The 12,817-nt window shown below is 42.4% G+C and overlaps 1 protein-coding gene across 1 annotated transcript in view; it reads right to left on the bottom strand.

The window, feature by feature from the left end:
- The window catches only part of LOC121385539 (cubilin-like), a 172,125-nt gene that overhangs the window by 121,131 nt on the left and 38,177 nt on the right, over positions 1 to 12,817 (bottom strand). Inside the window, exons 17-22 of the mRNA XM_041516248.1 lie at positions 11,742 to 11,926; positions 9,420 to 9,579; positions 8,585 to 8,769; positions 4,168 to 4,324; positions 1,029 to 1,222; positions 272 to 437 (exon numbers count right to left, since the gene is read on the bottom strand). Coding sequence (XP_041372182.1) covers positions 272 to 437; positions 1,029 to 1,222; positions 4,168 to 4,324; positions 8,585 to 8,769; positions 9,420 to 9,579; positions 11,742 to 11,926 — 1,047 coding nt within the window. The remainder of the gene's footprint in view (positions 1 to 271; positions 438 to 1,028; positions 1,223 to 4,167; positions 4,325 to 8,584; positions 8,770 to 9,419; positions 9,580 to 11,741; positions 11,927 to 12,817) is intronic.

Genomic DNA, 12,817 nt, shown 5'->3' with positions numbered 1-12,817 from the left:
AGGAAAGGAAAGAAAGAAAGAAAGACAGAAAGGAAAGAAAAAAAGAAAGAAAATCAGAATGTTACCAGTATCCTCAGCAAGGCCCCCGCCACAAGCTAGAATAGGGAAATAATGTAACACCATAAAAAAAAATATATTATTAATTTTTTTTTTTTTAAATGAATGAATAAAAAGAAAGAAAGAAAGAAAGAAAGAAAGAAAGAAAGAACGAAAGAAAGAAAGAAAAAAATAAAAATAAAGAAAGAAAGAAAGAAAGAAAGACTGTGCATACATGCTACTTCAGATGTGTACGTTGCCTGGAAACCGGTGTTTGAGACCGACCCGTCTGTACGGAACTTGAGCCACATCATGTTCTGTGTGGACACCTGATTGGCTGGAATCTGAGTGCCACAAAACAGACCAAGCAGGGCGTTGCTCATTGAGCCTCCATCCCGGATCTGCAATCACAGCCATTCAGTTCGGTCATTTATCTCACAGTACTATAGTTAAATAATTAAATTTATGTTACATTCATTATCGTTCAATGTCATCCCATTGGTACAGAGGTAGTTTGATCATTTCTTGATAAATGAAAAAATAAAGTTGTCACGGGTACTTTGTCATGTTGAACGTTATTGCTAAGATAAAAAAAAAAAAAAAAAAAATTATTAAATTTCCGTTACATTCACTACAATTTAACATCATCCCATATGTCCAGCCATAGCAATGAGAGTTACGTGAGTTACGAGAGTCAAGGAACATCATATCTGATGATGTCCCTTTATATTTATACTTCATCTTGAAAAAAAATTAAATAAATAAATATTAAAAAAAAAAAAAAAAAAAAAAAAAAAAAAATTATATATATATATATATATATATATAAACAAACAAACAAAAACAAACAAACAAACAAACAAAAATGAATGAATGAATGAATGAATGAATGAATGAATAAATAAATAAATAAATAAATAAATAAATAAATAAATAAATAAATAAATAAATAAATAAAAATAAATAAATAAATAAATAAAGGTATGAAATACCTCCAGATAGTCGTAACTGCAGTTCGCATTTGCTATACTCGGCCCCTCCAGATTGAACGCTGCGAAGGTCAAGGTCACGCGATTGCCCACTGGCAGGTTGATGATGTAAATACACTCTCTGTCATGTGGGTAAGAGTTGGGATACGACGGAGATTGAAGAGTTCCCGTCGGTGTGGTGAATGTCCCACCACAAGCTAAAAATAGAACAGAGACATTACTAATTAGCACAATATATTTAAGGATTGTATGTTATTTCTTTTACTTTCATTGGCTGATTTTTTTTTTATTGATGTAGATCTGGGTGTTTTGGTTCTAATCCGATTGTACTATAGAAAGGTTTTGCAACCACATCATTACTGGAAGGAAATGTTTTATTTAACGACGCAATCAACACATTTTATTTATGGTTATATGGCGTCGGACATGTGGTTAAGGACCACACAGGTATTGAGAGAGGAAACCCGCTGTCGCCACTTCATGGAGTACTCTTTTCGATTAGCAGCAAGGGATCTTTTATATGCACCATCCCACAGACAGGATAGTACATACCACGGCCTTTGTTACACCAGTTGTGGAGCACTGGCTAAAACGAGAAATAGCCCAATGGGCCCACCTATGGGGATCGATCCCAGACCAACCGCGCATCAAGCGAACGCTTTACCACTGGGCTAAGTCCCCTCCCCCCCCCACACACACACCATTACTGGCAGTACTAAACCAAATAACTTCAGGCTGAAACCAAATAACTTCAGGCTGGGTCAAATTTCAAGGTGCACCGAACCTTTGATAGAGCAGTTAAAACCACAAGTCCTGCGATTGGTGATAAATGTGAGTGTGTTGGTTCTAAAAAAAATTAGTTTCATCTGGACAAAAAATGTATGCAATTTTATTTCATCTAGTACCAATGTCTTTTGACGTCACTCATGTGACATCACATGCATAGAAACATTACAAAATCGTTCACGTGACCTTTAGGTCATTGTACAATGCAAGTAAAATAACAGAAATAATAATTCCCCCCCGTAATGTTTAATAGATTGCAGGATAAAAATAATAACTATTCAATGACGTAGGATATCTGTTTTATCCTGTTCAGGCCGAATAAGAATAAGGATATTGGGACGGGAATTAGCTCAGTGGGTTGAGTGCTCACTTGAGATGCTTTCTTCACAAGATCAAACCACCTCAAAACCAGCTGATTGGGGTTTTTTCTCGTTCCAACCACAACAGGACAAACAAAGGCCGTGGTATGTGCTGTCCTGTGTGTGGGAAAGAGCATATAAAAGATCCCTTGCTGCATTAGGGAAAATGTAGCAGGTTTCTTCTGATGTGTCAGAATTACCGAATGTTTGCCATCCAGTAGCCGATGATTAATTAATCGATGTGCTCTAGTGGTGTCGGGGGTGGGATGTAGCCCAGTGGTAAAGCATTCGCTTGATGCGCGGTCGGTCTGGGATCGATCCCCATCGGTGGGCTCATTGAGCTATTTCTCGCTTCAGCCAGTGCACCACGACTGGTATACCAAAGACTGTGGTATGTGTTATCCTGTCTGTGGGATGGTGCATATAAAAGATCCCTTGCTGCTAATCGAAAAGAATAGCCCATGAAGTGGTGACTGCGGGTTTCCTCTCTATATCTGTGTGGTCCTTAACCATATGTCTGACGCCATATAACCGTAAATAAAATGTGTTGAGTGCGTCGTTAAATAAAACATTTCCTTCCTTCCAGTGGTGGTGTTATTAAACAAAAACAAAAACTAAACTTTATCCTTCTTTCATGGCGCAGAATTTCCCATTCTTACTTATGTCAGGTCTATAAAAAATAAATGTGGGTTTCAGGTTTCATCCTTGAAAAAAATAGGACCTTTTTTCCCCCCCCTTTTTTTTATTAATTAAATCGAATCAAACCTAGAAACTGTAATCAGCTGAGGTGTTCCAAATCTAGTTTGCCAATTGCAAAAAATCTGAGATCATGATTTGGTGGGGGGGGGGTGTGTGTTCCAGAGTCGCTATCTAAAATTAGGGTAGGTCGGGAAACCGAAAACACAATGTCTTTTTGTTGTTTTTTAGACCTCATTAATGACACCACTAGAGCATGTTGATTTACTAATCATCGGCTATTGGATGTCAAACTTTTGGTTATTCTGACATATAGTCTTAGAGAGACAACCCCGATAAATTTTTCCATTAGAAGCAAGGGATCTTTTATATGCACCATCCCAAAGATAGGACAGCACATACCACGACTTTTGATATGCCAGTCATGGTGCACTGGTTGGAATGACAAATAGCCCACTGGGTCCACTGACGAGGATCAATCCTAGACCGACCATGCATCGAGTGAGCACTTTACCACTGGGCTACGTCCTACCCACAATAACTCGTTAATGACGTAGGATATTGGCTTTATTCTGCTTGGCGCGGAATTTCCTATTCTTACCTTCACAGAATAAAGCCGATATCCTACGTCATTGACTAGTTATTCTCTATATAAACTCCTTATCAATTGGGTCTCCATGAGTATGCGAGTACTCTGGCATGGGTCGAGACTCGTACAAGGAAGAGCACTCTCATTTAATTATATTTTATACGTCATTTTGCCATACGATTACCGCTGGTTACATTATAGGGGTATGAGACATGGAGAGAACACAAAAGTCGAATGTGTGGAATGCAATACAATGACATGATTTGGCATCCATGTTCAGCGCTGGAATTAAAGTCAAAAACCTTAGTTTCAACCCATAAAAATGGACACTAAGTTTGATTAATTTACATGTTCAGCACTGGAATTAAGATGCATAATGCTATTTGACTTTATTCCTTAGTCTCATTATCATCTACTGTAGGCGTCGGCAGGGCCAGATTTAAACCTTGGGGGGCCAGGGGCACTTCAGGTTCGGGGGCCCCTCAACGTAGAAATTAAATTACATGACAAATAAAAAAATGAACTAATTTTATAATTATTACATTTTTTAACAAAGGAAGTCCTTAGTCTCGGGGGGCCTTTCTGGTAGGGGGGCCCAGGGCAATTGCCCCCTAAAAATCCGGCACTGGGTGTCAGGGTACTCGGGTCCAGGTTGAGTAAGACCCTCAAGTACTCAAATCGAATATTTTGGACTCGTGGAGGTCCTACTTACCAACATTCCACATGGCTTGGAATCCAACCCCGGTTATCGAGGCGTCTGAGCTGAACACGATGTACATCTGGTTTCCGGTTGACTGGACGGGAGCGGGGTTGTCCCTTCCACAGAATCGGCCGAGTGAGTTCGAATCCGGTGAGATGCCATCGCGGATCTAAAGCAAAACACAACCAACATGTATATATCTGTTTTAACAATATCATAACTACGACATCATTGTCCGTGAAAAAACAACAAACATGTATATATCTGTTTTATCAATATCATAACTACGATATCATTATCCGTGAAAAAACAACAAACTGTATGTATCTGTTTTATAAATAACACAATTACGACATCACTGTCCATGAAAAAACAACAAACGTGTGAATATCTGTTTTATAAATAACACAATTACGACATCACTGTCCATGAAAAAACAACAAACATGTATATAATATGTTTTATCAACATCACAATTACGACATCACTGTCCATGAAAAAACAACAAACATGTATATAATATGTTTTATCAACATCATAACTACGACATCATTGTCCGTGAAAAAAAACAACACCTGTATATATTTGTTTTATCAGTAACACAACTACGATATCATTGTTCGTGAAAAAACAACAAACTGTATGTATCTGTTTTATCAATAACACAACTACGACATCATTGTCCGTGAAAAAACAACAAACTGTATGTATCTGTTTTATCAATAACACAACTACGACATCATTGTCCGTGAAAAAACAACAAACTGTATATATCTGTTTTATCAATATCATAACTACGATATCATCGTCCGTAAAAAAACAACAAACATGTATATATCTGTTTTATCAATATCATAACTACGATATCATTGTCCATGAAAAAACAACAAACTGTATATATCTGTTTTATCAGTAACACAACTATGACATCAATGTCCGTGAAAAAACAACAAATGTGTATATATCTGTTTTATCAATATCATAACTATCATATCGTTGTCTGTGAAAAAAAAAAAACCTGTATGTATCTGTTTTATCAATAACACAACTATGATATCATTGTCCGTGAAAAATCGTATGTAAAATCTAACCCAGTGAAATCAAAATCAGTCCAAAATCATATCTGTGTCAAAACAGAGTAGCCTATAATCTGACTGAAATAAGATAATGAATAAATGAAAGTTTGTTTTGTTTAACGACACCACTAGAGCACACTGATTTATTAATCATCGCCAATTGGATGTCAAACATTTGGTAATTTTGACCTGTAGTCTTAGAGAGGAAACCCACTACATTTTTTTTCATTAGTAGCAAGGGATCTTTTATATGCACCATCCCACAGACAGGATAGCACATGCCACAGCCTTTGATATACCAGTTGTGGTGCACTGGCTAGAACAAGAAATAGCCCAATGGGCCTACCAACAGGGATTGATCCTAAACTGACCTCGCATCAAGCAAGTGCTTTACCACTGGGCTGCATCTCGCCCTAAAGCCATTGGGCTACATCCCAATCCAAGCCACTGGACAACATCACACCCCAAGCCACTGGACAACATCACACCCCAAGCCACTGGACAACATCACACCCCAAGCAACTGGACAACATCACACTGCAAGCCACTGGACAACATCCCACCCCAAGCAACTGGACAACATCACACTGCAAGCCACTGGACAACATCCCACCCCAAGCCACTGGACAACATCACACTGCAAGCCACTGGACAACATCACACCCCAAGCAACTGGACAACATCACACTGCAAGCCACTGGACAACATCCCACCCCAAGCCACTGGACATCACACCCCAAGCCACTGAACTGGACAACATCACACCACAAGCCACTGGACAACAATCTACCCTAAGCCACTGGACTGGACAACATCACACCCCAAGCCACTGGACATCACACCCCAAGCCACTGGAAAACATCACACCCCAAGCAACTGGAAAACATCACACCCCAAGCAACTGGACAACATCACACCCCAAGCAACTGGACATCACACCCCAAGCCACTGGACAACATCACACCCCAAGCCACTGGACAACATCACACCCCAAGCAACTGGACAACATCACACCCCAAGCCACCGGACAACATCACACCCAAGCCACTGGACAACATCACACCCCAAGCCACTGGAAAACATCACACCCCAAGCCACTGGACAACATCACACCCCAAGCAACTGGACATCACACCCCAAGCCACCGGACAACATCACACCCCAAGCCACTGGACAACATCACACCCCAATCCACTGGACATCACACTCCAAGCAACTGGACAACATCACACCCCAAGCCACTGGACAACATCACACCCCAAGCCACTGGACAACATCACACCCCAAGCCACTGGACAACCCCAAGCCACTTGACAACATCACACCCCAAGCCACTGGACAACATCACACCCCAAGCCACTGGACAACATCACACCCCAAGCCACTGGACAACATCACACCCCAAGCCACTGGACAACATCACACCCCAAGCCACTGAACAACATCACACCCCAAGCCACTGGACATCCCACCCCAAGCCACTGGACAACATCACACCCCAAGCCACTGGACAACATCACACCCCAAGCCACTGGACATCACACCCCAAGCCACTGGACAACATCACACCCCAAGCCACTGGACAACATCACACCACAAGCCACTGGACATCACACCCGAAGCCACTGGACAACATCACACGCCAAGCCACTGGACAACATCACACCCCAAGCCACTGGACAACATCACACCCCAAGCCACTGGACAACATCACACCCCAAAGCACTGGACAACCCCAAGCCACTTGACAACATCACACCACAAGCCACTGGACATCACACCCCAAGCCACTGAACTGGACAACATCACACCCCAAGCCACTGAACAACAATCCACCCTAAGCCACTGGACTGGACAACATCCCACCCCAAGCCACTGAACAACAATCCACCCTAAGCCACTGGACTGGATAACATCCCACCCCAAGCCACTGGACTGGACAACATCCCACCCCAAGCCACTGGACTAGACAACATCCCACCCCAAGCCACTGAACAACAATCCACCCTAAGCCACTGGACTGGATAACATCCCACCCCAAGCCACTCCCCCCCCCCCCCCCCGGACTGGACAACATCCCACCCCAAGCCACTGGACTGGACAACATCCCACCCCAAGCCACTGAACAACAATCCACCCTAAGCCACTGGACTGGATAACATCCCACCCCAAGCCACTGGACTGGACAACATCCCACCCCAAGCCACTGGACTGGACAACATCCCACCCCAAGCCACTGAACAACAATCCACCCCAAGCCACTGGACTGGACAACATCCCACCCCAAGCCACTGGACTGGACAACATCCCACCCCAAGCCACTGGACTGGACATCATCCCACCCCAAGCCACTGACTGGACATCATCCCACCCCAAGCCACTGGACTGGACAACATCCCACCCTAAGCCACTGGACTGGACAACATCCCACCCCAAGCCACTGGACTGGACAACAATCCACCCCAAGCCACTGGACTGGACAACAATCCACCCCAAGCCACTGGACTGGACAACATCCCACCCCAAGCCACTGGACTAGACAACATCCCACCCTAAGCCACTGGACTGGACAACATCCCACCCTAAGCCACTGGACTGGACAACAATCCACCCTAAGCCACTGGACTGGACATCATCCCACCCCAAGCCACTGGACTGGACAACATCCCACCCCAAGCCACTGGACTGGACAACATCCCACCCCAAGCCACTGAACAACAATCCACCCCAAGCCACTGGACTGGACAACATCCCACCCCAAGCCACTGGACTGGACAACATCCCACCCCAAGCCACTGGACTGGACATCATCCCACCCCAAGCCACTGGACTGGACATCATCCCACCCCAAGCCACTGGACTGGACATCATCCCACCCCAAGCCACTGGACTGGACAACATCCCACCCCAAGCCACTGGACTGGACAACATCCCACCCCAAGCCACTGGACTGGACAACAATCCACCCCAAGCCACTGGACTGGACAACAATCCACCCCAAGCCACTGGACTGGACAACATCCCACCCCAAGCCACTGGACTGGACAACATCCCACCCTAAGCCACTGGACTGGACAACATCCCACCCCAAGCCACTGGACTGGACAACAATCCACCCTAAGCCACTGGACTGGACATCATCCCACCCCAAGCCACTGGACTGGACAACATCCCACCCCAAGCCACTGGACTGGACAACATCCCACCCCAAGCCACTGGACTGGACAACATCCCACCCCAAGCCACTGGACTGGACAACATCCCACCCCAAGCCACTGGACTGGACAACATCCCACCCTAAGCCCCTGAAGAGTAATAAATAATACATTTTTAAAAAATTCAAACTACTATACCTCCACAAAGTCATAGGAGCATGTAGTTCCTGTCTCAAGGTCAAAAGTGGTGAAGGTCAAGGTCAGTGTGTCTCCCTGACTGACGGTGATGGTCCAAACGCATTCCGCGTTGTGGTTGTACGCATTCGGGTAGTTCGGAGACACAATCGTCCCTCTGTCTTGGGTAAACTGTCCACCACACAGACCTAAGAATTAAGATACAGACTCCATCATTTCTGGTCATATGAAAGCTCCCCTCGTGTAAAACATTGTGGATCGGCACCTGTTTTAGTGATAAAGTGTTAAGTGTTCGTACAGACTCCATCATTTCTGGTCATGTTGAAGCTACTATTCGGCAAACTAAATCAAAATTATTCACTATAGCTCCATTTTTTTATTTTGATGAACCGTTCCAAATTACGTGCCAAAATTACTTCATGAAAATTGCCCAATCTTATATTCTTTTTACTTAACCCTACGAGACATTAAATTTTTTATAGCACCACAAATGCCACCCCCCCCCCCCCCCAAGTGATAGCAACCATCCTTGGTTGTGACTTCTGGTGTTCTCTTGCACATGCCAGTATGGGCAAGTCCCCCCTCTCACCACTGTAAAACCCCAATAAAGTGTTAAAGTGTTCCCATTCCTGTCCTGGACGGTAAAGTAAAGTTTGTTTTATTTAACGATGCTACAAGAGCACATTGATTTTTTTATCTTATCATCGGCTATTGATAAAGTGTTAAACTGTTCTTACTGTTAATTGCTGCGTAAGTGATATGAAAGCCCCCCCCCCCCGCCTGTAAAACATTGTGGATCTGCACCTGTTTTAGTGATAAAGTGTTAAAGTGTTCTTACTGTTAACTGCTGCGTAAGTGATATGAAATCCTCTGTCGTTTAGCGATGAATCCGAATGGAACTTCACCACAGCACTTGGACCAAGGGTGGTAAACGGGGGAGGTGTGCTTGTACTGCAGTATTTTTTCACAGCATCAGAAGGTCGCAAGGGGTCTAGAATCTGTGGAATCATAAATCTACTTATTTTTTGACACTTATTTTGCAAAATCATAAATATACAGTCATGTACTTATTTTTAAAAACACCTTAATAAATTTCAAATCTGTGGAATCATAAATCTACTTATTTTTTAACACTTATTTTGCAAAATCACAAATATACAGTCATGTACTTATTTTTTAAAACGCCTTAAATAAATTTCAAATCTGTGGAATCATAAATAAACTTATTGTTTAAAACTCCAAAACAAAAATCTCAAAACTCCTAAAATTAATATAGAACAGAATCTCATTGGGTCGAACGTGGAATTAAGGGTCGTATACACCGCAACGCTCAAACCAAACACGACGTCCCAACTCCCGAGTTGCACTTACACGATGTTGACCGAATGGTTAGATCAAACTACCCGATGTGTCAAACACTTTCTCAAGCACCGACGGTGTTCAAGCCAACCGGATTCAATTGTACTTCATTTGTTTAAACTCCCAAATAAAGAAAAATTGCAAGAGATAAAAAATCTATATTTTCACTAATCAATCTTCTAGGAAAATTCAAACTGAGAAATGCACAAATATTATCCATCATACAACCATAACAATTTAGAGGTGTTTAACAATGATATAATGCAAAAAAAAAAAATGGTTTAATTGTTTAACAACACCACTACAGCACATTGATTTATTAAACATTTGGTAATTCTGACATATAGTCTTAGAGAGGAAACCCACCACATTTTTCCATTAGTAGCAAGGGATCTCTTATATGTGCCATCCCACAGACAGGACAACACATACCAAGACCTAATTTGATATACCAGTTGTGGTGCACTGGCTGAAATGAGAAAAAGCTCAACGGGCCCACCGACAGGGATCGATCCTAGACTGACTGCGCTTAAGGCAAATGCTTTACCACTGAGCTACATCCTGCCCCCAACATGCTCGTCACTTTCTATATGCATTCAATATGGCTTACCGGCCTCGGTGGCGTCGTGGTTAGGCCATCGGTCTACAAGCTGGTAGGTACTGGGTTCGGATCCCAGTCGAGGCATGGGATTTTTAATCCAGATACCGACTCCAAACCCTGAGTGAGTGCTCCGCAAGGTTCAATGGGTAGGTGTAAACCACTTGCACCGACCAGTGATCCATAACTGGTTCAACAAAGGCCATGGTTTGTGCTATCCTGCCTGTGGGAAGCGCAAATAAAAGATTTCTTGCTGCCTGTCGTAAAAGAGTAGCCTATGTGGTGTCAGCAGGTTTCCTCTAAAAAACAGTGTCAGAATGACCATATGTTTGACGTCCAATAGCCGATGATAAGATACAAAAATCAATGTGCTGCTCTAGTGGCGTCGTTAAATAAAACACACTTTACTTTTCAATATGGCTTTCAAGTGGGGGGTGGGGTGGAGATTTAGCTCAGTTGGTTGAGTGCTCACCTGATGTGACTGCATAGCAGGATCAAACCACCTCGGTGGATCCATTCAACTGATTTTTTCTCTTTTTTTCACATTCCAACCAGTGCACCACAACTGGTCAACGGCCATGGTATGTGCTTTCCTGTCTGTGGGAAAGTGCATATAAAAGATCCCTTGCTGCATTAGGAAAAATGAAGCAGGTTTCCTCTCTAAGACCTCTATGTCAGTTACCAAATGTTTGACGTCCAATAGCTGATGATTAATTAATCAATGTGCTCTAGTGGTGTTGTTAAACAAAACAGACTTTAACAAAGACAAACACATGCCAATATTACTGTGTTTTTCTGTTTGGTTTTGTTGTTTCTTGATAATAAATACTAAAGTGCTCGAATTTTTTTAATTTAATTTAATTTTATTTAAAAGTTATTATTTTTTATCCCACTGCCCCCTTTCCTTTCTCTCCTTTGAATTCCATCTCATTTCTTCCCGATCTGGCAACTCCTCCTATCTTTCAACTTCTTTCGCTGTCCACCTCCACATCCCAGTCCTCATCTCCCACTCCACCCCTAGTACCCCCCCCCCCCCCACCACTTCTCACACTTTCAAAAAACACTTTCCAAATAGCCATGATCACCCACCCTCACCATCTATCTGACATGATCACCCACCCTCATCATCTATCTGACATGATCACCCACCCTCACCATCTATCTGACATGATCACCCACCCTCACCATCTATCTGACACAAACCTCAAGGTAGTCATAAGAGCAGTTGGCATGGTTTTCTAGTTGAAGCGTGGCGAAGGTAAACATAATCCGTTTCCCCGGCGACACGGAAACCATCCAGGAACAGTCCCGATTGTGTGGGTACACTCCAGGGTAACCTGGACTCTTGATAGAACCGTGGTTCGAGCCAGACAAATCACCTCCACACACTGAAACAATGTGACACATATGATGACAAAATCATGGTTCCTGTTTATAAATCACCACCACACTCAAACATTGTAACACATATGATGACAAAATCATGGTTCCTGTTTATAAATCACCACCACACTCAAACATTGTAACACATATGATGACAAAATCATGGTTCCTGTTTATAAATCACCACCACACTCAAACATTGTAACACATATGATGACAAAATCATGGTTCCTGTTTATAAATCACCACCACACTCAAACATTGTAACACATATGATGACAAAATCATGGTTCCTGTTTATAAATCACCACCACACCGAAACATTGTAACACATATGATGACAAAATCATGGTTCCTGTTTATAAATCACCACCACACTCAAACATTGTAATACATATGACAAAACCATGGTTCCTGTTTATAAATCACCAACACACTGAAACAAAGTAACACATATGATGACAAAATCATGGTCCCTGTTTATAAATCATACCATGCTCAAACGTTGTAACACATATGATGACAAAATCATGGTTCCTGTTTATAAATCACCACCACACCGAAACATTGTAACACATATGATGACAAAATCATGGTTCCTGTTTATAAATCACCACCACACTCAAACATTGTAATACATATGACAAAACCATGGTTCCTGTTTATAAATCACCAACACACTGAAACAAAGTAACACATATGATGACAAAATCATGGTCCCTGTTTATAAATCATACCATGCTCAAACGTTGGGTCACATATGATGACAAAATCATGGTTCCTGTTTATAAATCACCACCACACCGAAACAAAGTAACACATATGACAACAAAATCATACTTCCTGTTTATAAATCACCACCACACTGAAACAAAGTAACACATGTGATGACAAAA

This window comes from Gigantopelta aegis, chromosome 11 (genome assembly GCF_016097555.1).
Source record: "Gigantopelta aegis isolate Gae_Host chromosome 11, Gae_host_genome, whole genome shotgun sequence".
NCBI classification, from domain to species: Eukaryota; Metazoa; Mollusca; class Gastropoda; order Neomphalida; family Peltospiridae; genus Gigantopelta; species Gigantopelta aegis.
This window is presented reverse-complemented; position numbering and strand designations above follow the sequence as displayed.